General features: G+C 41.6%; 1 protein-coding gene across 1 annotated transcript; it reads right to left on the bottom strand.

Moving 5' to 3' along the window:
• Positions 1-6,289: 6,289 nt before the first annotated feature.
• On the bottom strand, positions 6,290-11,274 carry LOC307194712 (keratin, type II cytoskeletal 6B-like; the record flags this gene model as incomplete). Its single annotated transcript, XM_079937981.1, has 9 exons — positions 6,290-6,593; positions 6,707-6,741; positions 6,961-7,181; positions 8,007-8,132; positions 8,611-8,775; positions 8,900-8,995; positions 9,140-9,200; positions 9,544-9,758; positions 10,735-11,274. 9 exons carry the CDS (start codon positions 11,272-11,274, stop codon positions 6,325-6,327), a joined length of 1,728 nt encoding a protein of 575 aa, XP_079794107.1. The 3' UTR covers positions 6,290-6,324.
• Between the last annotated feature and the right edge of the window lie 14,468 nt (positions 11,275-25,742).

The following is a 25,742-nucleotide window of genomic DNA, read 5'->3' as shown; positions in this document are numbered from 1 at the left end:
TTCTTTTAATTTTAATTAGACGAAGCCAAGGAAGATGGCTGCAGCATGGCTCGCAGTTCAGTCTCAGTCTTCTTTGCTTCCCCGACAGCCTGTTGCCAATAGGCCTTGCCTCTGATCACTTACTCAACCCTGCCTTCACTGGGTCTTGAAACTTCATGGCAAATGGGTCCTCCCTGGAACACACACACCCACTTCTGACTGTTGCAAACCAGCGATTCTTGGATTTGCACCCGAGGACATGTTCTTCACATTCATACAGTAGGAGTTACATGAGTCAGCAGTGCCTGGCAGTAGGAAAACCTCAGGGTTAACTTTGTGTGCTGTCCCTCTGTGGTTACCACATTGTTTAGTTTTGATTTGTTTGCTCTCAAGAGTGTTCTTCACTGGATTTTCTGAGATCTGCACTGAGGGCATCTTCTCTCTCAGTTTCCCAATAACTGTGTTTGATTTCTTTCTTTCTGTGAGAAGAGTTTTCTATTTTTATTTTTTTTTTGATTGAAGGACTTTAAGATGTTTTCCTTTTGGGGATTAAGTGTGGAGATTACTTTTACATTTCTTGTTCTCCTTGTTTGTTTTAAGATAATATCTGAGAAGGGGAAATGCCTCCCTTTCCTCCATTAGGCTACATTCAGAAGTCTCCCATTCATATATTTATATTTAAAATACATATAGCATTTAAAATATTAAGCAATAATTGAAATTCAACATATTAATTTTCCTTTCTCATGCTGCATGGAAACTATTGGATTCAATGAAGACATCATTGTGCTCAGGGCCTCTCCCTTCCCTGAGCCATGATAAGAGTCACCTGAAAGTTTTCTACAAGCCATCATATTTACCATAATCAGAAATTTAATCCCAAAATATATTTGTGTTCTCCTCAGTGGAAGAACCTCCTTTATTGCTTAATCACAGTTTGCATCATTGAAAGCCCAACAGATACAATGAAAGAGAATAGTATGTAAACCACCATGTACCAATCCCCCAGATTAAACACTTATCCATATTTCTCAGCATGTCTCATCTAATTCCATTACTTCTTATACTGAAATCTTCTACTTCTGTTGATGTATCTTCAAGGAAATTAAGACATTAAGTCATTTCACTTGTCAATATTTGCACGCATGTCTAAGTTCTTAAGGACTTTTAAATCTAACTGTACAACAGTTTTATATCGATCATGAGCAACAGTCACTTCTTAATGAAACCTAATACTCTTTTATGTTCATACTTCTCTGATAATCTCAAAGATGTCTTTTTATGCTGGTTTGCTTGAAGCAACAGCCTAACTAGATTCACATATTGCATTGGACTGTTGGTTCTCTTAAGCTTCTTTCATTCTGTAATAGATTCCATTGTTTTCTTTTATATACCACTGATTTGTGGAGAAATTGTTTTTTTTCTCTAGAACGTCTGCGTTCTGGATTTGGCTCGTTGTTTCTGTTGGTGCCACGTAACTTGTAACGCCGGTTTTTCCTAGGTACTAGTTATATTAGAGTTGATTAGATTTAGTTCCATTGTTTCAGGCAAGATTATGTCCCAGCTGGTGCTGTGTGCCCCATGTTGCATCAGATCATGAGGCATATAACACAAGTTGTTCAATTTAGTGATGTGAAGACTGATCCAGGTATATCTATAGTTCCAGTCTTAACCCTCCCTGAAAAAGTGTCCAATAAATTTGTCATGTAATATTTTAATATTCATTGATCAATTCCCAGATTGACATTTCATGAGGGGTTGCAAACTGGTAACTTATTAATTTAACGTCCTGCCTCTGCATTTATCACCTGGGAGTCATCTATAAGGAAGGAATTGTCATTGTTTCCTTTTTAGGTAACCTAATATGTAGTTAATTGATATAGGAAAGGCAGAATAAGTGCTTTTTTTTCTTTATTTTGCAATTTTAGAATAGTGGGTTGGGACCCCAGCAATTTCCAAATGTAATAAAGAAAGTTATTTTTTGTTTGTTTGTTTTTTGGGGGTTGTATAATTATAAATTCACAGTTCAAAAAATATATTTGATATGTTTGAGTCCATTGCAGGCATTAATCCTTCTGGTGCTTAAACTGTCCATTTCAGGCCAATGGAAGCTCCTCAGATTGGCTTCTGTGTCCTTTTGACAGAAACGCATTGGACTTTGAAAGCTCCCTTGTTGACAGGGAGGAGATGTCTCAAGGCTACCTTGTACTTATCTTGCAACAGACATGGAATCAGCCATTTTTGTGAGTAGCTCTGGTACCTTTTATTGAGAAATGATATTCACAAGCTAAAACTTGCATGCTATGGGTGTTCATTGTTACTGGGTTATTCTTGCTTTGAAGACTTTTCAATGGATAGAGCTAAGAAAAATGTAAAAATATAATTAAAAAGTACTCACATCAGAAGTTTATACTGATATTTCCATTTAAATAGAATACAGGATGATTTTATACCTGTATTTATTTTACTCACTCTGAAAAGCTGAGCTCTGAATGACATATTACTTATTTGCTTTATCCTACAACAAACCTATGATAGTGTCAAAATAACAGTACAAATACTATTACCAAAAAGAGGTCTATTAAATGCAGTTTCTGATTTCTTTGTGGCTACACCCTGAAAGTGCTATGAAGAAAATCAGTTTAGGCAAGAGGAATGGAGAGATAGAAAGGCGGGATGAAGGAAAACCTTCATAAGAATCCAGATAAATTCTACGCTTGCAGTTTCAAACGGAAGCAGGAAGGAAAGGTCTTCCATTATTGCATTTGATGGAGAGGAGTTTCTTAAGGGAGGGAGTACAGATACAGATGGCAGTGGGGTTAAAGAAGGGGATTCTATAGGTGCATGAGGAGGTTGGGGACAGTAAGAATGTTAGGGAAAATGGCACATCTGAGGGGATCGGCCTCCCAGACCTCAAGAGGATGATTTTCCTCTGCCATTCACTTTCTAGTGCTAAAGGGACACCCCTGGAGCCCAGGAAGTAAGAGCATTGAGGAGAAGGCACTGCCTAGCAAAACTCATGGTTAAAGGAATCCAGCTACTGTTAGAGAAGAACTCCTCAACCCTTTTCTCCTCCCATCCTGGGATCTACTGTCAGCTTTTCTCAAGGCCAAGTACAATGAAGAGTTAGCTAGCAAGGGATTCTGTATGGATGACTCTGGGAGCATGGAGCAGGGCAGAGAAGAGCAGCCTTCTCTCAGCACCTGTAGAAACATTCCCTCCTCTGGCTGTTCTGCACCTCATGCCCCCACCGTGAGCTGGGATTCCATGCACTGGGCTGTACTGGCGATTCTAGCCAATGCAGCTAGAATCCACATGGTATGGCTCACAAGTGATCATTCTGAATCACAGAAGATTCAGGTAAGGTGAACTTTGGATACAGCCTCTAACTGGAAAATGTTTTTCTATTGGAGGTTGTTATTTTAAAAATGTATTTCCTATATTTTCCAGGTGCATGGGCTCCATACAGGAGGAGGCAATTGGCTAGCCTCCTTAGGAGTCAAATCCAGTATCTAAGGACCATCAGAACTGCCGAGTCCTTCCTTGACTCAAAAACACGTCTTTGCTGTTGCAAAAGAAATACGTTTCCTCTTATTCAGTCCTCAGTGAGCAAAGGAAATCAATCTGAATGTTTTAATCTCAGGGACCTTAATCTAGAAACTGAATCTTTCCTTCCTTAGTACCAAAAAGTGTAATCACGTTTAATCTCAGATGTCATACAATGACATTGTGGGGAACACACTTTCTCTTCTGAAATGACACATGTTCAACATCAAAAAATTTAGAAAGTACACAACGTAAAAGAAAGACAGTTTACTAGACTTAACGCTAGCTTGAGATGATGAACATTATTGTTTTAGCATTAGTTCTTCAATGATTTCTCTGTATCTGTGGCCCTGCAACCGTCTTTGTGTTCCTTTGTGATTCTGTCTCTTTCTCTCCCTTACTTGTTTCATAATTTTGTGTACAAAATTAGTCTAGTGAAAAATACAGATGTTACTTTGAGCCCCACACTTTAAGCGTTTTTCATAATAAACTTTTAATTTCAGAATAGTTTTAGATTTACAAAAAAATGTGAAGATAGTACAAAGAGGTCTGTATACAATATACATTCATTCCCCCTATTATTAATACCTCACTTTAGTTATATTTATCACAATTAAGGAAACAATATAAATATATTATTATTAACTAATCTATACTTCATTTGGATTTCCTTACCTTTTGCCCAATATTCTTTTTTCTCTTCTAGGGTATCATCCATGGTACCACTTTCCATTTAGTCATTGTGTCTCCTTCTTGGCTAACACGGTTTGTCAGGTTTTCCTTGTCTTAATGACCTTGAAAGTTTTGGGGAACTCTGCCCAGGTGTTTTGCAGATGTCCACAACTGGGCTTTGTCTGATGTTGTCTCATGAATAGACTGGAGTTATGGTGTTTGGGAGGAAGACCACAGAGATGACGTGTGCCCTTCTCATTGCATCATATCCAGGGTACTTGCTATGAACCAGACTTACTACTGTCGGTGTTACCCTTGATCACCTGGCTGAGGAAGTGTTTGATTAATTTCTTGACAGTAAAGTTACTCTTTTCCCCCATTTTTAGACTGTGCTCTTTGCAAGGAAATCATTGTGCACAGCCCACACTTAGGGGGGAGCAGTTCTTCACTCCTTCCTTGATTGGGGAGCACCTATGTAACTAAATGAAATTCTTCTGCCTAAGAGCTGTCAATCATCCCTTATTAATCAATTTAGTCAATCACTTATTCACGTCAGTGGGGACCATGAATAATTATTTCATAATTTGGGTTATAATCCAGTACATTATTTATTTATCTATTTATTTATGGCTCAAGTTTTTCCAATTTGTCTATTAGGAGCTCTTACAGAGTCTTTTTGATTATTTCTTTACTTCTTGGCACTGAAAGATGCTGCAGGATCATCTTATGTATATATTCCACCCCATTCGTAGAATCAGTCATTTCTCCTTGACTCCTAACAAGGGAACTTTCATTCCTAATGGTATAAGGCAGAATTCTCCAGAGAAAAAGCCTGGGATTAGGGACACGGACAGAACAGAGACTGGAAAAAGTGACTGGCCCTCAGGAAAATGTTGACAGACCAACCTTGCACTGTAACCTGAGTTTTCCATTACCCATTTGTAAAAGTCAAAGGAAGCCAGGGCACAGCTGAGAGAGGATGCAGGGCTATCTCTTTGGAGCTGCAAGGACCCTACTTCTTTGAGTCTCTGTGAGAGGATTATGTGGTAAGGAAGAACGCATTTCCATTCTTATTTTGACTCCACACTTCAAAAAATCAACACCTGTGCTTTGTGTCTGAGTCTTTGGATCCTGAATTTGCCCAGTGTTTCCAATTTTTCCCTGTCGAAAGGATTATTGGGATTGACAACCATGAAGTACAGCTTTCTGCATTTGTACTATTTCCTCAGGACACATTGCTAGAAGCATAATTTCATTTCAGAAGTATGTACATTTAGATTATTCCTGATACATGTTGTCAGGCAAGTTTCTTGGTCATGAGGCATTTCTCAGTATAAATCAAATATCTTACTCTCTAGTCAATGTCCTGATCTACTTGGACTGTAATATGATTCTCTGGGGAGTATGGGTATCCACTGGGGCAGGAGGAGGTAGACAGTTAGAGACCAAGTCAGAGAAACTAATCTGCTGGCACCTGGTAAGGGCAGTGAAAACAGACTTTACTATGATGATGGACCTGATCCCTCCCGCTTCAATTGCCAAACTCTTCTTGGAGGACTCCTGAGCAACCAGATGCTAAGTTGCTGTTTGTCAAATTCTCTAAAGGAGGGGGGCGACGCACATGGCAATTGGGAGTATGCTTCATTCCTGAAAAGGCATTTGCCCGATGAAAACCGCAAGAACCATTGGTAACAAAGCAAGGCAATGTGAAACCACGCATTATAGTATAAATCTGCTTTATTTAGCAATACAAGTGAGCAAAGAGCAGAGGAAGCATCACAGGGATACAGACCCCCGTACATCATAGAACTAGTCACTTGTGCTTTCATGATCACTGCAAGGGAGGAACACAACACCTGTGAGATGGGACATACTGGGCCAGTGGAAAGCTAGGGGGATTGCCCTGTTCTGGAGTAGGACCCAGACAGGGACCTTCCGATGGTGAGCAATGGAAGCTCAGATGCAGCAGGTGTGGCAGAGAGGACATGAGGGCACTCAGCAACTTCAGTTCTAACTCAAGGAGTAAGAGAAGAAAGAAGCAGGAGAGAGGAAGCAACTGGAGGAAAGGGCAGTGAAGCCGGAGAGGGAGCCTGAGACGCTGTGGGACCACGAGCCCGTGGCAGGTGTTCAAGGCCTGTAGCTCTTCCTGCCGGAGGAGGAGGTGGTGCTGAATTTGACGGTGGAACTGCTGCCCCCGGAGGAGCTGAGGCCACCACCTATTGCTCTGCCACTGCTGGAACTGAAGCCACCTCCAACGCTGAGACCACTGCTGTAGGAGTAGCCACTGCCTCCGCCCATGCCGTAGCCGCTGCTGACACCGCCTCCGCCCATGCCGTAGCCGCTGCTGACACCGCCAGCACTGCCATAGCCACTGGAGGTGGTGGACTGTACCACGGCTGGAGAGGCAAGGGGACAAGGCCATGACAAGACATGGTGAGCTCACTCTGCCACACAGAGTCCAGTCAGAAGAGCACAAGGGCAAGGGAGGGAGGCAAGTGAAGGTACTTACAGATGTTGACTTGTCCAACGCCTTCCCCATACAGCCTAGGAGAGAGGAGACACAGCCATTATGAGACCTCAGAGCCAGAGCTGGACCAGCGTGGGAAGCTTTGGCGTGAGGAGAGCCCATGGGGAACGTGCCTTCTACGTGGTTTTCTAGGAGTGGCATTATGGCCACGACTAGAGTGCCTTCCAGTGGTGCTCACTGGCTGGACAGCTTGGAGATGGACCCAGATGTTTGAGGAGGTTGTGTGAGTTACTCACCTGCACTCCTCACCCTCCAGCAGCTTCCTGTAGGTGGCGATCTCCACGTCCAGGGCCAGCTTGACATTCATGAGCTCCTGGTAGTCCTTCAGTAGCTGCGCCATGTCCTGCTTGGCCTTCTGCAGGGCGTTCTCCAGCTCGGTCAGCTTGTTCCTGGCATCCCTGAGGGCCAGCTCCCCACGCTGCTCTGCATCGGCGATGGCGGATTGCAGGCTGGTGCACTAGAGGGGAAGATGGGCAGATGAACCTGCAATCTGGACTCCTGAGGAGATGAACCATGGTTCTTCTTTCCCAGTGAGGAAGAGCTCTAGAGCCCAGATTCCATGGAAAAGGAGGTTTGATTCTTTTTGTCCAGTCTTTTTCCATTCTGCAAACCTGAACTAGGCTAGGAGCTCCCTATACGCCTCTGTGTTAACCACCCTAATGAAGATGGAGGTGGTGAGTGCTGGAAGATACTACAGCAGACCCAAGACCAGGGGACATTGGAAGAAATGGACCCACTGGCTTCTTCTGAATGTTGACAGTTTGGGTAAGTTCATGTGCGTGCACGCTAACTCACACAAAACCACAGACACCCACAGTGAGGAGATGATTTCACTTTAAACTGTTGTGACCTTGCCTTCCTTCCACTTCACATTTTTGGAAAACCCTCATTTGTCCTGTGTCTTTACTCAGCTTCTTTTTCACATCAAATCTGAGCATATTTGCAGCACTCTTCCTCACACTTTCTGGCCTGAACTTTTCTTTGCCAACTACTGTCTTGAGTTCCTAAATCAATCATTCCTCTTATTGAATCTCATTTCAGTGCCTCAAGACCTTATCTTTGTACTGCTGACCAGTTGGGATTGGCCCTGTCATGCGTTTGTCTCCTGCTCTTGGGTTGGGATCCATCTCTCTAAACTGTGGGAACTCACTAAGGGAGGAAGTACATGTCCTCCCCTCCCTGCTGTTCCCTCAGTGCCCAGGAATTCCCTACATGGTGGTTGATGATCCCTGGTGGTCTAGGAAGGAAAGGATGCTTTTCTCCTCCATGGTCCCCACCATACCTGCTTCTTGACGTGGTCGATCTCAGATCTCAGCCTCTGGATCATGCGGTTGATCTCAGCGATCTCCTGTTTGGTGGTGCGCAGGTCTTCCCCATGTCTGCACGCTGAACTCTGCAGCTCCTCGTACTGTAAACCAGAGGGAGAGAGGATGGTGTTCATGGGCTTCACAGGACACTAATCAAGGTTTTCACAAATCGAAACTAATGGTTTCTCCACAAGGCGTTTTAAGAAAATTGGTGTTACAAGGTCATGGACACTGTACACCCATCACACACCACCCTTGGTAGGACCACTGACTGACTCGTTCTCTTCAGGACCAGAACATCCTCTGTACTGTTTCTGAGAACCAGCATCAGGATGAAGCTAAAGCAAAGATCCCTTGGCCTTTATCTATGGTAGCTTTTGTCCTACATTTAGGTTCATGAACTTACTAGACTTGGACATAAATACTGTAAAGATCTACTCTGTTGGTTCAGGGTACACGTTCTTTGAGTGGACCCCCGCTTCCTAGATGTAGATTTCCCGAGTGAAGTCTCGGGAAGCCTTGCTGGTCTTCCGGGGGGAGGTACAGGGATTCTTCAACAGCTTCCCCCTCACTGCTCACCTTGCACTTGTACCAGGACTCAGCCTCCTCCCGGCTCCTGCGAGCGATCTCCTCATATTGGGCTTTGACTTCAGCGATGATGCTGTCCAGGTCCAGGGTGCGGTTGTTGTCCATGGAGAGGACGACAGAAGTATCTGACACGTGGGTTTGCATCTGAGCCAGTTCCTGCAGAACATGAGGTCGTCAGATCCTCTTTTCCCATGACATTTACAGAGGTACCCAAACCTAAGATTTTCCATCCTTTGCAAATCTCTTTAGAGTCAATAAAACAGTGTGGAAAGATGCTTACTGCTTCATAGAGGGCTCTGAGGAAGTTGATCTCATCTATGAGAGCGTCTGCCTTGGCTTGTAGATCAACCTTAGTCATGTAAGCAACATCCACATCCTAGGGAAGAAGCCAAAAACTTGGGATCAGATGAGCCAAGCCCTCCTTCCCAGTCTGCTCCTCCTTTAGTCTTGCTGATTACTCTTTTCTCAGAGTCTTCTCCTTCGGCAAAGAAACATGAACCCCTGATCTTACTCATCTCACCTTCTTTAGATTCACAAATTCATTCTCTGCTGACGTGCGCTTGTTGATTTCATCTTCATATCTGGAATTAGAAAGGGTAAAACCTAATTGAGTCAGTGGTGAAGATGATACAGAAAAGGCAGCCTGGGATCCCAACTTCCCACAATGGATATATCCAAATGGAGCTTTCCTGCCAGTAAGCCTAAAAGATGAATTCTGTGGTCCCTAAATTGTTTACATCTTTACTCTCCCCATCCACCTGTATGGCCCTTTTGTTCTTTGGGGTTTGTGTTTAGGCAAGAATTGTGGTTTCATTTCCATGGACACGTTTTACTAAGAATCATGCCCTCATTTGGACCTGGTCATCTAATAGACTTGAAGCGTGGGCTTCAGGAAACTGAGCCCTTTTCTCTCCTGTAACTCACTTCTTCTTGAAGTCCTCTACCGTGTCCTGCATCCCCCTGAGCTCTGAGTCCAGACGGCTTCTCTCTGAGACAAGGCAGTCCAGCTGTCTCCTGAGATTGTTGATGTACTGCTCGAAATAAGGCTCCAGGCTCTGCCTCACGGTCTTGGTGCCCTGCTCCTGCAGCAGGGCCCACTTGGTTTCCAGGACCTTGTTCTGCTGCTCCAGGAATCGGACCTGGAGAAAGACAAGATGGTTATTTGTCCAACAAAGGAAAGAAGGAAGGAAGGAAGGAAGGAAGGAAGGAAGGAAGGAAGGAAGAGAGGTGAGTTAACTGTCCCCAAGCAGATCTGATGGTCCCCATGGTGCTGGGCTACTCCAGAGCATGTACAGAGGCTCAGGCTGACAGCTCTGCTCCCCTGACTGTTTTCCTTCACACCACACAGATCTCACTGGCCAAGTTTCCCCAGGGAGCTATCAGATAGTCCCTCTTCTCAATTACGGAGCCTGTCAATCAGTGACTTTCAACATTTCTTTTCTTCCTCTTGATAAGCACAATCACAAATGTACTTTAAAATAGTATTTCTCTCGTATATTGCGCAGAGTTATTTTATAGAGTGTATCTCAGTTAAAGGGATGTCAAATGTTTAGATTCTAATGGTTAAATTCCAACCCTATTGATGATTGGATTTAATCTTCTTTCCCATGTAGTGTATGAGTCCCTCTAAAACAAGCTCCCTTAATGCTCATGATCTGGTTCTACAAGTTAAGTATTTCTATGCACATATACATGTTTCTGAGTCTTTTTTTCCTGTAATTTCCTTTGGTTTTTTATCTTCTTTCCTTCCTCGCCACCACCCCAGCTAAGGCTCAAGTGCTGTTTCCACTGTAATTCCCTTTTTAATTTCTTAGACCCTTCAGAAGATCAAGCTAACTCGTTCCATTCTCTCAGTTCCTTTCCTTTGCTTGAGGGTTATCAAGAGTGGAGAATGCTTCCCAGACAGGAATGAAGACATTTAAGGGATCAGTAGCTGTAAACGATTTTTATCACCTTCTACCTGTGGCCCACATGGAGCCTGTCCTGCATCCCAGTGGAGAGCTAGCCCGAGTCCCCTCCTCCCTCTCTCCCGAGACTCCCCCTGGTAGGACATTGGTTGCGTCTCTCGACTGGGGACTCTGAAATCCCAGTGGAGGGCAGGTGCTCCCGGCTCACCTTGTCGATGAAGGAGGCGAACCTGTTGTTGAGGGTCTTGATCTGCTCCCGCTCCTCAGTCTTGATTCGCTGGATGGTGGGGTCGATTTTCAGGTTGAGGGGAGTCAGGAGACTTTGGTTGATGGTGACCTCTTGGATGCCTCCAGGGGGGCAGATGGAGAAGCCAGAGCCCCCATAGCCACCACCAAAGCCAGCTCCACCACCGAGCCCAAAGCCACCATCAACTCCACCGCCGAAACCAAATCCACTCCCGGCTCCAACTCCAAAGCCAAGGCCGCCTCCAGCTCTGCCGCCATATCCGCCACCGAGGGCACAGCTGCCCCCTCCGAGGGAGATCCTCTTGGAGCCCCCTATGCCATAGAGGCTGCGGCTGCCAAAGCTAACTCCTCCACCCACTCCAGTGAAGCCTCCACTGCCCCTGGAGCGGCACACGGACATGCTGCTGAAGCCAGAGCGGTTGACCCCAGGGACTCTGGCTGAGCCGGCACTGAAGACACGGCGGCTGCCGCTTTGGCTTCTCACGGTGGATCTGGAAGTCATGGTTCCTGAAGTCGAAGAGGCTGAGGAGGGCGTGAGAGGTGGAGGGTAGAGCTGAGAGGAGCAGATCGGTGAGATGAGGTTCCCAGCAGTGGCTTATATATGGGGAAAATGGGCTGGGCTCAGTGATGGAAGGTGAGCCTGCAGGTTGGGGAGGCTGGACTTTACAGAGTGAGATCACCCCGAGGCACTATGAAGGTATGAAGTATGAATGTTGCTTCTTTTGCATCCTTTACTCGTGGAGAAATTCTCCTGGCTTAGCCTTGACTTGATCACAACACAATAAGTCTGGATGTAAATTCACTGAAGTCATGAGTTAGTCATGTTCTCAAACAAAGGAGACAAGGAGTTGATCTGTGATAATTGTCCCCTCCTTCTGCTTACTCAGACACTGTTCTGTTTGCCCCTTTCCCACACAGTTTTTCTCTTCCACCAGCACCACCCTTCCCATCAAGTTGGACTGCCTCTGAGAGCTAATAGGCATTTGCCCTGTGGCCTGAGCAAGAAGTGGCTTGTGGTGTTTTTCCGCCATGTTTGCACCTGTCCTTCTGGAGCTCCTGGATGCTTTTCTGGTGGCCTGGCCTGGGAATGGGGGCTACTTTGGGAACATGACCCTCCTTTGAAGGGCAAGAGGGACAAAGGAGCTGAGTTTTTACAGCATAAGAGCATCTCTATCCTGTGTGGAATTGGCAGTTTCATAATAGGATAAGAGATCTCCCAAGCCCACCCTGCCCAGAGATCTGACTTCTTGTGATTTCTACCCATGCCTGCACCTCCCTCCCTAGTGTTTGTTTTCCCATTGAGCTGATGACCCTGTACATTTTTTTTAACCAAATGAAATTCATAGACACCTTTTTCTCTGGTTTTTTGGAATGTTAACTTAGAGTTTAATTTAAAGAAGCTAAAATGAGTAGGACAAAAATCATTAAGGGAATTCACTGCATTTTGATGCCCATAGATTCTGACCTTTCTTATGAATCAAGAATTATATATCTTAATGTGGTGTGCACAGAAAGTTGAGGGGCATATAGAAGCAGTGAATCATAAAAATGTGCCTTTATAAGTGTGATGATGTCACAAGTAAATTCCAAATTTATATTTCTAATCTCAGTGCTTGAAATCTCAATTCCCCAGACACATTCTTAGAGGGTGGGAAGGCTGTCAAGTGAGCATGGTGTTTGGTTTATGGGGAAAGAGATTCATTTCTTAGTCCATACATTAAGTAATAAGAGGAATATTGAGAGCAATTGTAGGCATGGTGATTTATGAGAATATCTGGTTAATTGACAACCAAGGGAGGAAAGACAAACTCCCCTATTGAGATGAGCCTGAGAAAAGCTCTTGTTACTATTTTATAAGCAATTCAATCTCTCCAGTGTTACGGAGGCACAGCATCCAGGAGAGCAGGGCATTCCCTACCCAAAGGAGTGCTAACTCAGCATCTGGCAGGAAAGAGGTACCTTCTCAAGGCAATGGAAGCAGCTCCCCTTCCTCCACCCTGGTTGCACAATGCTTTACCAAGAAATGTGATTCCACCCAATTCTGAGAAAGAAGCTTTCCTTTCCATGGCATGGTGTTCTGAGCTACTCTCTTGGGATAGATTCTTTAGACTTGGCATGGATGAGGCCAGGAGGGGAGGAAGGGTTAGCAAGTCAAGTTGGAGCAACATACATTTGTCCAATGTCCTGTGTCTATGTCAATGTCCCATGTCTGTGTCTGCTTTCACATTGCAATGGCAAAGTTGAGTAATGGTTGCAACAGAAGTGTGTATGACTGGCAAAGCTTAAAAAATTTATTAGATGGCGCTTTAAAGAAAAATGTGCCAACCCCTGGTTAAGAGCAAGGGCTCTGGAGACAGAGTGCTCAGGCTCACAGGCTCCCGTGGTCTTTATGCAAATTACTCATTTTTAGAGCTGTAAACTGGGGGATGAAAATAGTACCTATCTCACAGTGATGTGAGGATTACGTGAAATAATTCACGTAAAAGGTCTTAGCACTGTGTCTGCGCATAAGTTCTCAATGAAGATGAGCTAATATCATCATTATAATGGAAGTATGAAGAAGCTTGGTGTGTTCAGGGACCCACAAGAAGCTTCAAGAACAGAACACAGGGACAACCTGTATGTGTCTGGGAGGGGTGGGGAGAAAATGCGACCAGTGTTGCAGGTTTGTGCCACATTAGTGAGACCAGAAGCCACAGGTAGAAGTTTGTCCTTGCTCCTGGAGGCCATGCAGAGGCACGAGATCAGAAGGGTGATTTGAAAGCTTGCTGGCACTCAGAGCAGCAGGCAGGGAAGAGCTTTTCTCCAGCAGCAGCTCCTTGCTCAAGGGGCTGGAAGAAAGCGGTGGTCAGAGGAAGGCAGCATCCAAGTCCTAGGAGAGAGCCTGGCAGGCTGCCCTCTCCCTCTTGCGGAGTCAGGTTCTCTGCTGTAACCCTCTTCCGGGTCCTTATCTGTCCTCTGGGCTGTGCACACAGGGACAGGCTTCTGTCAAACAGCACAGGTGATCAGATCACTTCCTCTTTTAGTACTAATTGTATATCTTTTCCAGGGTGGGAGCAGACTCGTCCTCCAATGATGTATATAATTCAATTGCAGCAGGAACCTCACATTCAACCATTTAGCCTATCAGAGGATGATTTCACTTCAACATATGATCCAATGTGAAATTTGGCATGTGCACCAGATAGCATCAGCAATGTAAAGTATCATGTTTGTTTCATTTCCTGACACAAGTATTTCTCCTATTGGTAGATTTATAAGTCATTCATATATATATCACCACCTGCCAGGGAATGCTGTTCTAGGAACCAATTCCAGGGACCCTGACACTGAGTCATGTCCACTGAGAGGGCTCATGAGAGATGATGAGGGCTCCTGAGAGAGTGGAGGGGGAGTCAGGGAGGAGGGACCCTGCGGCTGATCCATTTCTGTCCACTCTTTTCAAGTCCCACTACCCTTAAAAGGTCAAGGGCAAGTGGTTCATTTGCCCTTGATTTTCTCTATCTTTCTTTGTCTGGGTGTGGGAAGTGTGCCGTGTTCCCTAACCCATTTTTAGACTGCCTCCCTGGACTAAGCTGTACTTCTACCCTCCTCTGGAATGCAGTACTCTGCCCTCTTCCCCTGTTTTAGCGCCCAGGAGAGGGTTATGTTCATAGGCAGTGGGGACCCACTGGATGGTTAGAGAATTGACTTCTCACGTGAAATCTTCCCAGTGATCCTGAATCATGTCCTATGGTGGAGCACAGGGGAGTTATATTTTCCCAGAGGAGAAAGGTGGGGAAGCCGGACCTTCATAATAAGATTAAAACAAAGAATGATAAGCCAGGCAACTATGTGAGAGAAACTGAAGCAAAGCTGCGTGAGTAACTCCAGCAACAGCCAGCCTCCTCCTCAGCAGGCTGCTGAACCCAGCCTCTACTCTCTGCTGGGAGAGGCTCCATCCAGGCTGGTGTTGTCTCTCATGGCCATGGAATGAGGAAGGCCTTTGTTCTAGGGCCCAAGGATTAAACCATACTCCTTGCATTTTTCCCAGCATGGAGGAAGGCAGGAGGGATCCCCTGAAGGCTGAGCCCATGGAAAGTCTGCCTCAGGAGGATTTGCCTTGTCTTTCTGTCTCCCTGGGTGGAGCTGGCAGATGAGAATGAGGAATAGGCCATTGTCACATTCTGTCAAAAGCTTAAGACTAAGTGCCTAACCCTGCAAGCCCCAGAGCAGGATGATGCTGTTCAGAGGGAATCCCACAGACCCAGTCTTGTCCCTGGGGAGCACCCATTGAAAGAGAAACACCTGCAACCACACATGTAAAGGATGGAGACAGTAGCACTGTCACCGACCAGGGTTCTTAGCCTCCTTAATCAATAGAAATTGATCAGAGGTCAGACAAGAAATTCAGGCAAGGCTTTATTGGGACCCTTACTGCAACAGCGGGGAGTGAGAACAAGTAACGTATTTCCTTGCTAGCTCAGGAGCGAGCTTGTTCCTTATATAGGGTGAGGGTAGGGGTGTGCCCAGGGGTCGGGCTGGAGGAGTGGCTTAGGTGATTTGGCCACCCTTTTGGTGGTGTTGTGTGCAGGGGGCATGCGCAGTACCCTGCTTTTGCTCCCAGCTCTTCAGAAGTGGCAGTTGGGTTTGTTCGGTCTTTTTGTATCTTGTTGTCCATAATTTGCCCCAACTGCACATATACAGTTATTTTTAGTCCCTTATAAGTTTCTTTGTATTTTGTTGTTCAAGGAGATGCTTGCGCAGGTGCAAGCACTGCAGCAAAGGGTCCCAGGACCCAGGTCCCAGCCTGTCTCAGCACCAAAAGTTGGAGTGGAAAGTGCAGCCTTCTATGATATACAGAGTGGTTCAGAAAGTATTGAAACTTTCAAAATTGTATTACTGAGTAACCATGCTGTATATAAACATGTAGTATGCACTAAACAGTAGAGCTTCCCTTGTATTTCTCAATTTTCACAACAGAGTCCACCCATTTTTGGCAGAGAGCACAGTGATGGGGTCGCATATCTGGATATGATATCTGCGTGGCTTTATTCACAGCTGCAGGTAGTTTCTGACAACTCTGTCTTCCAGCAGGATGGGGCTCTACCTTAAGTCGATCGTGGGGTCCAGAGGTCATGGAAAGAACACCTTCCACGGGGCTCAGTGAGATGCTCGGTTCAAAGTATTGACCCCTGGAACTACAGTCCGAAGTCCCCAGATGTCACTCCATGTGACTTCTAGGGGATATAAGTCAAGAACCTTGTGTTTGTCCCACGTCTTCCTCATAGCCTGGAGGAGATGAAGGGAAACATTGTGGCTGCCATTTCAACTATCAAAAGTAATATTCAACAAAGGGTCTGGGATGAATTGGTGCAATTATTAGCCTACAGAATTGAAGCATGTCATGTACCTTGAGGGACAAAAATTGAGTGTTTGTACAGATATAGAAAAAAAACTCTGATTTTTCCCTTCAACTGATTTTGGTACCTCTTCTTATAAAAACTAGTTACTGAGTAATACATGTTTGGAAATGTTCATTTCTTTCTGACTCACCCTGTACATACTGGTATTGGGTAGGTAGGTGCACTTGAAAGTATAAGTCGCTGATAAGTGCATCATTGGGCTGGGACTGAAGGCATATTTGGATGAAGGGGACAACCTTTGGCTTTCCTAATTGATGTGGGGAAACTAGTTGGAGGAGGAGGAGCAACTGGTATCTCGTGAGTGAGGCATTTTAATGCTCTGAAGCAAGAGTGATGCAGGAGGTGAGAAGTGTTTTAGAGAAGATGTGAGGATGGGGAAAAACAGGCTGAACCCCAGGGCTAGTGTGGAGCATGCCTGGGATGAGCAGCAAAAAAGAGCATGGGGAAGAGGACAAGGGGCCAGAGCCTCCTTTGTCATATGTCCTCAGTTCTCGGTAGGAACAGAGGTTGAAGAGAGCCAAGCCAGGGCTCCAGGGGAGACCAAGGAAGTGCCCAAGAAGAGTTACCAGTGGACTGGTTTCTTTCTCTCTCCACTGCCTCCCTCACATCCTTGCCTCCTTTCTTATGTCTGCCTCCTCTTTGAGTTTCTGGTTTTCACCTCCTCACCTCTGCAGGGTCCACCTCTCTATACTGTGTCATTAAAAAAAAAGTATAGTTGGGTGAAAATTCTCCAACATTTTAATAAGATACACGAAGTATCTGACTTAAATAACATGAGTGATTAGAAAAGATGCACCTTATGGGATGATGTCTTCCTACATCTGCCTTCTGGTTAAACTCCCTTTATTTCAGTAAAGGGGAAATATTGGTTAATTATGAATGTACTGGGTAATTCTCCCCACCAATTCAGGATGATTTGGAGTAATTCCTACCCCCAAAAAAATTCATCTCAAAACCATCTGAATGTCCTAGAGAGCAAACATGCCTCCAACTGTCTCCTCTGAGATTTCTTGGCATTCAATGGCTACTTCCATTTGTTAATCCTTTATAATCTTACTTTAAATCTAGGGTTGGAATTAGTAACAGATCATTGATACTCTGGCACAAGTCTGTGGAACTAACATTGCAAAGGAGACCTCAGGTTGGATCTGTTACATTTAGCTTCCTTCCGATTTTCCTCTGCCCTTCCCTCAGCCACTTCCAGAAAATAGCTTGAATTTTTCCAATAGGCCCAGAAGAACATTCAAGATGGCTAGAAAAGTTTGGACCCTGTGGCAGAAACAGTTGATTTGGCTAATCTAGATTCCATTCCTGAGTTACTTTTTTCTTTCCCGTTTCCGCTTTAGAAACTTGAAACATGAAATATTCTTTCTCTTAAAAATTTTTGTGTTTATTGAGGTATAGTTTATATACAGTGAAATGCACAGATCTTAAATGTGGTGCTCAATTAATTTTGACAAATTTGCTCACTTCTGTATCCACACAATATCAAGACATAGAGCACTTCCATTCCTCCAGAAAATTCCTCTGTGCCCTTTCCCTTTAATCCCATTGGCTAAAGCAATCACTGTTTTGATTTTTCCACCTTGAATTAATTTATTTTAGAATTTTATATAACTGGAATCACACAGCATTTACTTACATATTTATAAATATATATGTATATATTTGTGTGTGTGTAGTTTTTTCAGTCAGCAAAATGTTTTTGAGATTCGTCCAGTTGGTTGTGAATATTGATAGTTCATTCTTTTTTATGGCTGAGTACTGTACCATTGTATGAATAAACCACAGTTTCTTTACCCATTCTGACTCGTGGGTTCCTAAAATATTTCCAGTTTGGGGTTACCTTCCATTAAACAGTTATGAGCATACTTGTGAGTCTTTGTGTTGACATATGCTTCATTTTCCTTAAATAAGTACCTAGGAATGTAACTGCTGCATCAAGAGTAAATGTACAGCCAGCCCAGCCAGGCACATCTTATGTGTATATAACCAGGGCCATAGAAAATTCCATTCTTCTCTCTCTCTCTCTCTCTCACGCACACACATACACACACAGATGAGTAAATGTATATCAGTTTTCTAAAATGGTTGAATCATTTTTTAACATTAGACTTTAATTTTTAGAGCAGTTTTAGGTTCACAACAAAATTGAGCATGATGTAAAGAGTTCCCATATACTCCCTGCCCCCTCACACACATACCCTTCCCCACTATCAGCATCCCACATCAGAGTGGTACAGTTTCTACGGTCGATGAATCTATACTGCTATAAACATCATGTACAGGTTTTGGGGGTTTTTTGTTTGTTTATTGATTTATTTTTTTATACAGCAGGTTCTTATTCGTTATCAATTTTATACACATCAGTGTATATATGTCAATCCCAATCTTCCAATTCATCACACCACCATTCCCCTCCCCCCCCCCCGCCATTTTCCCCACTTGGTGTCCATACCTTTGTTCTCTACATCTGTGTCTTAATTTCTGCCCTGCAAACCGGTACATCTGTACCATTTTTCTAGGTTCCACATATATGCATTAATATACGATATTTGTTCTTCTTTCTGACTTACTTCACTCTGTATGACAGTCCCTAGATTCATCCACGTCTCTACAAATGACCCAATTTTGTTTCTTTCTATGGCTGAGTAATATTCCATTGTATATATGTACCACATCTCCTTTATCCATTTGTCTGTCGATGGGCATTTAGGTTGCTTCCATGAACTAATAGTGCTGCAATGAATATTGGGGTGCATGTGTCTTTTTGAATTATGGTTTTCTCTGGGTATATGCCCAGTAGTGGGCTTGCTGGGTCATATGGTAATTCTATTTTTAGTTTTCTAAGGAACTCCCATACTGTTCTCCATAGTGGCTGTATCAATTTACATTCCCACCAACAGTGCAAGAGGGTTCCCTTTTCTCCACACCCTCTCCAGCATTTGTTGTTTGTAGATTTTCTGATGATGCCCATTCTAACTGGTGTGGGGTGATACCTCATTGTAGTTTTGATTTGCATTTCTCTAATAATTAGTGATGTTGAGCAGGTTTCATGTGCTTCTTGGCCATCTGTATGTCTTCTTTGGAGAAATGTCTATTTAGGTCTTCTGCTCATTTTTGGATTGGGTTGCTTGTTTTTTTTTAATATTCAGCTGCATGAACCATTTATATATTTGGGAGATTAATCCTTCGTCCAATTGATTCATTTGCAAATATTTTCTCCCATTCTGAGGGTTGTCTTTTCATCTTGTTTGTAGTTTCCTTTGCTTTGCAAAAGCTTTTAAGTTTCATTAGGTCCCATTTGTTTATTTTTGTCTCAATGCTATGAGATTATAAATCAATTACAGGGAAAAAAACATGAAAAAGCACAAACACATGGAGGCTAAACAATATGTTACTAAATAACCAAGAGATCACTGAAGAAATCAAAGAGGAAATAAAAAAATACCTAGAGACAAATGAAAATGAAAACACGATGATCCAAAACCTATGGGATGCAGCAAAAGCCATTCTAAGAGGGAATTTTATAGCAAAACAAGCCTACCACAAGAAACAAGAAAAATCTCAAATAAACAATCTAATCTTACACCTAAAGGAACTAGAGAAAGAAGAAAAAACAAAACCCAAAGTTACCAGAAGGAAAGAAATCATAAAGATAAGAGCAGAAATAAAAGAAATAGAAACAAAGAAAACAATAGCAAAGATGAATAAAACTGAAAGCTGGTTCTTTAAGAAGATAAACTAAATTGATAAACCATTAGCCAAACTCATCAAGAAAAAGAGGGAGAGGATTCAAATCAATAAAGTTAGAAATGAAAGGGAGAGATTACAACTGACACTGCAGAAATACAAAGCATCCTAAGAGACTACTACAAGCAACTCTATGCCAAGAAAATGGACAATCTGGAAGAAATGGACAAATTCTTAGAAAGGTATATCCTTCTAAGACTGAACCAGGAAGAAATAGAAAATATGAACAGACCAATCACAAGTAATTAAATTGAAACTGTGATTAAAAATCTTCCAACAAACAAAAGTCCAGGATCAGATGGCTTCACAGGTGAATTCTATCAAACATTTAGAGAAGAGCTAACACCCATCTTTCTCAAACTCTTCCAAAAAATTGCAGAGGAAGGAACACTCCCAAACTCATTCTGTGAGGCCACCTTCACCCTGATACCAAAACCAGACAAAGATACTACAAAAAAAGAAAATTACAGACCAATATCACTGATGAATATAGATGCAAAAATCCTCAACAAAATACTAGCAAACAGAATCCAACAACACATTAAAAGGATCGTACACCATGATCAAGTGGGGTTTATCTTAGGGGTGCAAGGATTCTTCAGTATACGCAAAACAATCAATGTGATACACCATATTAACAAATTGAAGAATAAAAACCATATAATCATCTCAATAGATGCAGAAAAAGCTTTTGACAAAATTCAGCACCATTTATGATTAAAAAAACCTCTCCAGAAAGTGGGCATAGAGGGAACCTACCTCAACATAATAAAGGCCATATATGACAAACCCACAGCAAACATCATTCTCAGTGGTGAAAAACTGAAAGCATTTCCTCTAAGATCAGGAACAAGACAAGGATGTCCACTCTCGCCACTATTATTCAACATAGTTTTGGAAGTCCTAGCCATGGCAATCAGAGAAGAAAAAGAAATACACGGAATACAAATTGGAAAAGAAGAAGTAAAACTGTCACTGTTTGCAGATTACATGATACTATATATAGAGAATCCTAAAGATGCCACCAGAAAACTACTAGAGCTGATCAATGAATTTGGTAAAGTTGCAGGATACAAAATTAATGCACAGAAATCTCTTGCATTCCTATACACTAATGATGAAAAATCTGAAAGAGAAATTAAGGAAACACTCCCATTACCATTGCAACAAAAAGAATAAAATACCTAGGAATAAACCTACCTAGGGAGACAAAAGACCTATATGCAGAAAACTATAAGACACTGATGAAAGAAATTAAAGATGACACAAATAGATGGAGAGATATACCATGTTCTTGGATTGGAAGAATCGATATTGTGAAATGACTATACTACCCAAAGCAACCTACAGATTCAATGCAATCCCTGTCAAATTACCAGTGGCATTTTTTACAGAACTAGAACAAAAAAATCTTAAAATTTGTATGGAGACACAAAAGACCCCGAATAGCCAAAGCAGTCTTGAGGGAAAAAATGGAGCTGGAGGAATCAGGCTCCCTGACTTCAGACTATACTATTAAGCTACAGTAATCAAGACAACATGGTACTGGCACAAAAACAGAAATATAGATCAATGGAACAGGATAGAAAGCCCAGAGATAGACCCACGCACCTATGGTCAACTAACCTATGACAAAGGAGGCAAGGATATACAATGGAGAAAAGAGAGTCTCTTCAATTAGTGGTGCTGGGAAAACTGGACAACTACATGTAAAAGAATGAAATTAGAACACTCCCTAACACCATACACAAAAATAAACTCAAAGTGGATTAGAGACCTAGATGTAAGACTGGACACTATAAAACTCTTAGAGGAAAACATAGGAAGAACACTCTTTGACATAAATCACAGCAAGATCTTTTTTGATCCACCTCCTAGAGTAATGGAAATAAAAACAAAAATAAACAAATGGGACCTAGTGAAACTCGTGTACAGGTTTTTGTGTGGACATAAATTTCAGCTCATTTGAACAAATACTAATGAGTGCAATTGCTGGAGTGTATGGTAAGAGTATGCTTAGTTTTATAAGAAACGCCCAAACTGTCTCCTACATTGCTGTATCATTTTGCACTTCACCAGCAATGAATGAGAGTTATTGTTGTTCTACATCCTTGTCAGGATTTGGTGTTCTCAGAGTTTTGGATTTTCACCATTCTAGTACGTGTGTAGTGGTGTCTCATTGTTTTATCTTACATTTCCCTAATAAAATATGATGTAGGCATTTTTTTCATACACTTATTTACCATCTGTATATCTTATTTGGTGAAGTATCTGTTAAGATCTTTAGCCTATTTTCTAATTAGGTTGTTAGTTTTCTTATTGTTGAGTTTTAAGAGCTCTTTATATTTCAGATAACAGTCTTTTTATTGGATATGTCTTTTCCCAATATTTTCTCCCAGTTTGTGGCTTGACTTACCATTTTTTGACAGTGTCTTTTGCAAAGCAGAAGTTTTTAATTTTAATGAAGTCCAAGTTATTAATTATGTCTTTCATGACTCATGCTCTTGGTGTTGTATCCAAGTCATTACCAGACTTAAGGTCATATAGATTTTCTCCTATATTATCTTCTAAGAGTTTTATGGTTTTGCATTTTACATGTAGGTCTATGATGCATTTTGAGTTAATTTTTGGGAAGGGTGTAATGTCTGTCTTTATATTAATTTATTGTATGTGGATGTCCTGTTGTGCTAGCACCATTTATTTAAAAAGATTATCTTTTCTCCATTGTATTGCCTTTGTTCCTTTGTCAAAGACCAGTTGGCTATTGTTGTGTGGGTCTACTTCTAGGCTCTCTATTCTGTTCCATTGACCTATTTGTCTATTCTTTCAACAATACCATACTGTCTTGATTACCATAACATAGTAAGTCTTGAGACTGTGTAGTGTCAATCCTCCAACTTTGTTGTCCTTCAATAATGTGTTGGTTATTCTGGTTCTTTTGCCTTCATATAAACTTTAGAAACAGTTTTTTGATATCCACCAAATAACTTGCTATAATTTTGATTGGGATTGCATTGAATCTAAAGATTAAGTTGGGAAGAACTGACATCTTGACAATATTGAGTCCTTCTATCCATGAACATGTAATAGCCCTTTATTTATTTAGTTCTTTGATTTTGTTCATGAGAGTTTTAGTGTTTTCCTCATATAGATCTTCTACATATTTAGTTAGATTTATATCTAAGTATTATATTTCATTTTGGAGAATACTAATGTAAATAATGTTGGGTTTTTAATTTCAAATTCCACTTGTTCATTGCTGGTATAAGCAAAGCAATCAACTTTTATATATTAACACTGTATCCTAAAACCTTGCTGTAATTGCTTATTAGTTCTAGGAGTATTTTTTATCAATTCTTTTGGATTTTCTACATAAACAATCAAGTCATCTGTGAACAAAGATTCTTTCTTCCCAATCTGTACACCTTTATTTCCTTTCCCTGTCTTAATGCATTAACTGGGAATTCCAGTACAATGCTGAAATGGAGTGGTGAGAGGGAACATCTTTGCCCTGTTCCTGATCTTAGTGGGAAAGCTTCTATTTTCTCACCACTGAATATGATGTTAGCTGTAGGTTGTTTGTAGATTTTTTTTGTCAGGTTGAGGAAGTTCCCCTCTATTCCTAGCTTGCTGAGAGTTTTTATCATGAATGGTGTTGGATTCTGTCAAATACATTTTCTGCATCTATTGATACAATCTTGTGATTTTTCTTCTATAGTCTGTTGATGTGATGGATTATATTAATTGATTTCTGGATGCTGAACCAGCTTCATATACCTGGAATAAATCCTACTTGATCTTTTTATACATTGTCAGATTTGATTTGCTGATATTTTATTGAGAATTTTTGCATCTAAGTTCATGAGAGATATTGGACTATAGTTTTCTTTTCTTATAATGTCTTTGATTTTGGTATTAAGGCAATGCTGGCCTTGTAGAATGAGAAAATAATTTCTCTGATTCTGTCTTCCAGAAGAAATTGTATAGAATTGGTACAATTTCTTCCTTAAGTTTTTCACCAGTGAAAAACTTTCTGAGTTTCATCAGGCTCAGAAACCACCTGAGTCTGATGCTATTTGTTTTGGAAGGTTATTAATTCTTGATTCAATTTTTAGATAGATATAGGCTTATTGAGATTGTCTGTTTCTTCTTGTGTGAATTTTGGCAGATTGTGTCTCTCAAGAAATTGGTCCATTTCGTTCAGGTTATCAACTTGGTGGACACAGAGTTGTTCAGAGTATTCCTTTGTTATTTCTTTAATGTCCATGGGATCTATAGTGATGTCCACTCCTTGGTTTTGATATTAGTAATTTGTGTTTTTTCTCTTTTTTTTCTTAGTTAACTAGGCTAGAGGCTTATTGATCTTATTGATCATTTCAAAGAACCAGTTTTGGGTTTCATTAATTTTTTTCTATTAATTTCTTATTTTAACTTCATTGAATTCTGTTTATTATTTCTTTTCTTCTACTTATTTTGGATTTATTTTGTTCCTCTTTTTCTAGTTTCCAAAGATGAACACTTGGATTATTGATTTTAGACTTTTCTTCTTTTCTAATATATGTGTTCAGTGCTATAAATTTCTTTCTAAGCACTGCTTTTGCTGCATCCCACAAAATTAAGTTGTTATACTTTAATTTTCATTCAGTTCAAAATAGTTTAAATTTTCTCCTGAGATTTCTTCTTTGACTCATGTGTTATTTAGAAGTTTGTTGTTTAGTCTCCTCATTTTAAAAAGATTTTTTGGCTATCTTTCTGTTATTCATTTCTGATTTATTTCTGTTTTTGGTCTGGGAACATGGATTGTACGATTTCATTCTTTCTACCCTGATGAGTGTTCCATGTAAGCTTTAGAAGAATGTGTATTCTGCTATTGTTGGATGAAGTATTCTATAGATGTCAATTATATCCAGTTAATTCATGATGCTGTTGAGTTCAACTATGTCCTTATTGAGTTTCTGTCTGCTAGATTTGCCCATCACTAATAGAGAAGGGTTGAAGTTTCCAATTATAATAGTAGCCATCTATTTCTCTGTACCATTCTATCACTTTTTGTGTGATGCATTTTGGTACTCTGTTATAGGTATGTACATGTTAAAGATTGTTATATCTTCTTGGAGTATTGATCCCTTTATCATTAGGTAATGCCCCTCTTTATCCCTGATAATTTTCCTTGCTCTGAAGTCTACTCTTTCTGAAATTAATACAACTACTCCAACTTTATTTCAGTTAGTGTTAACATGGTATATCTTTCTCCATCACTTTACTTTTAACCTATATATATCTTTATATAAGTGGGTTTATTGTAGACAATCTATAGCTGGGTCTTTTGTTTTGATCCATTCTGTTAATCTGTCTTTTAATTGGTATACTTAGATCATTGTTGTGTAAAGTGATCATCAATATAGTTCAATCAATACCATTTTTGTTACAGTTTTCTAGTCATTGCCCTTGTTCTTATTTTTGTTTTCCACTTTTTTTCTACCTTTGGTAGTTTTGTTTTTTGTTTTTGGTATGCGGGCCTCTCACTGTTGTGGCCTCTCCCGTTGCAGAGCACAGGTTCCGGATGCGCAGGCTCAGCGGCCATGGCTCACAGGCCTAGCTGCTCCACAGCATGTGGGACCTTCCCGGACCGGGGCACGAACCCGTGTCCCCTGCATCGGCAAGCAGACTCTCAACAACTGTGCCACCAGGGAAGCCCTCTCTTTCACTTTTGAATGATAGTTTTGCAGAGTACAGAATTCTGGGTTGGTGTTTTGATTTCCTTTCAATGTTTTAAATATGTCATGCCACTCTCATCCTGCTTGCATGGTTT

Source organism: Stenella coeruleoalba (assembly GCF_951394435.1).
Source record: "Stenella coeruleoalba genome assembly, chromosome: 11".
Taxonomy (NCBI): domain Eukaryota; kingdom Metazoa; phylum Chordata; class Mammalia; order Artiodactyla; family Delphinidae; genus Stenella; species Stenella coeruleoalba.
This window is presented reverse-complemented; position numbering and strand designations above follow the sequence as displayed.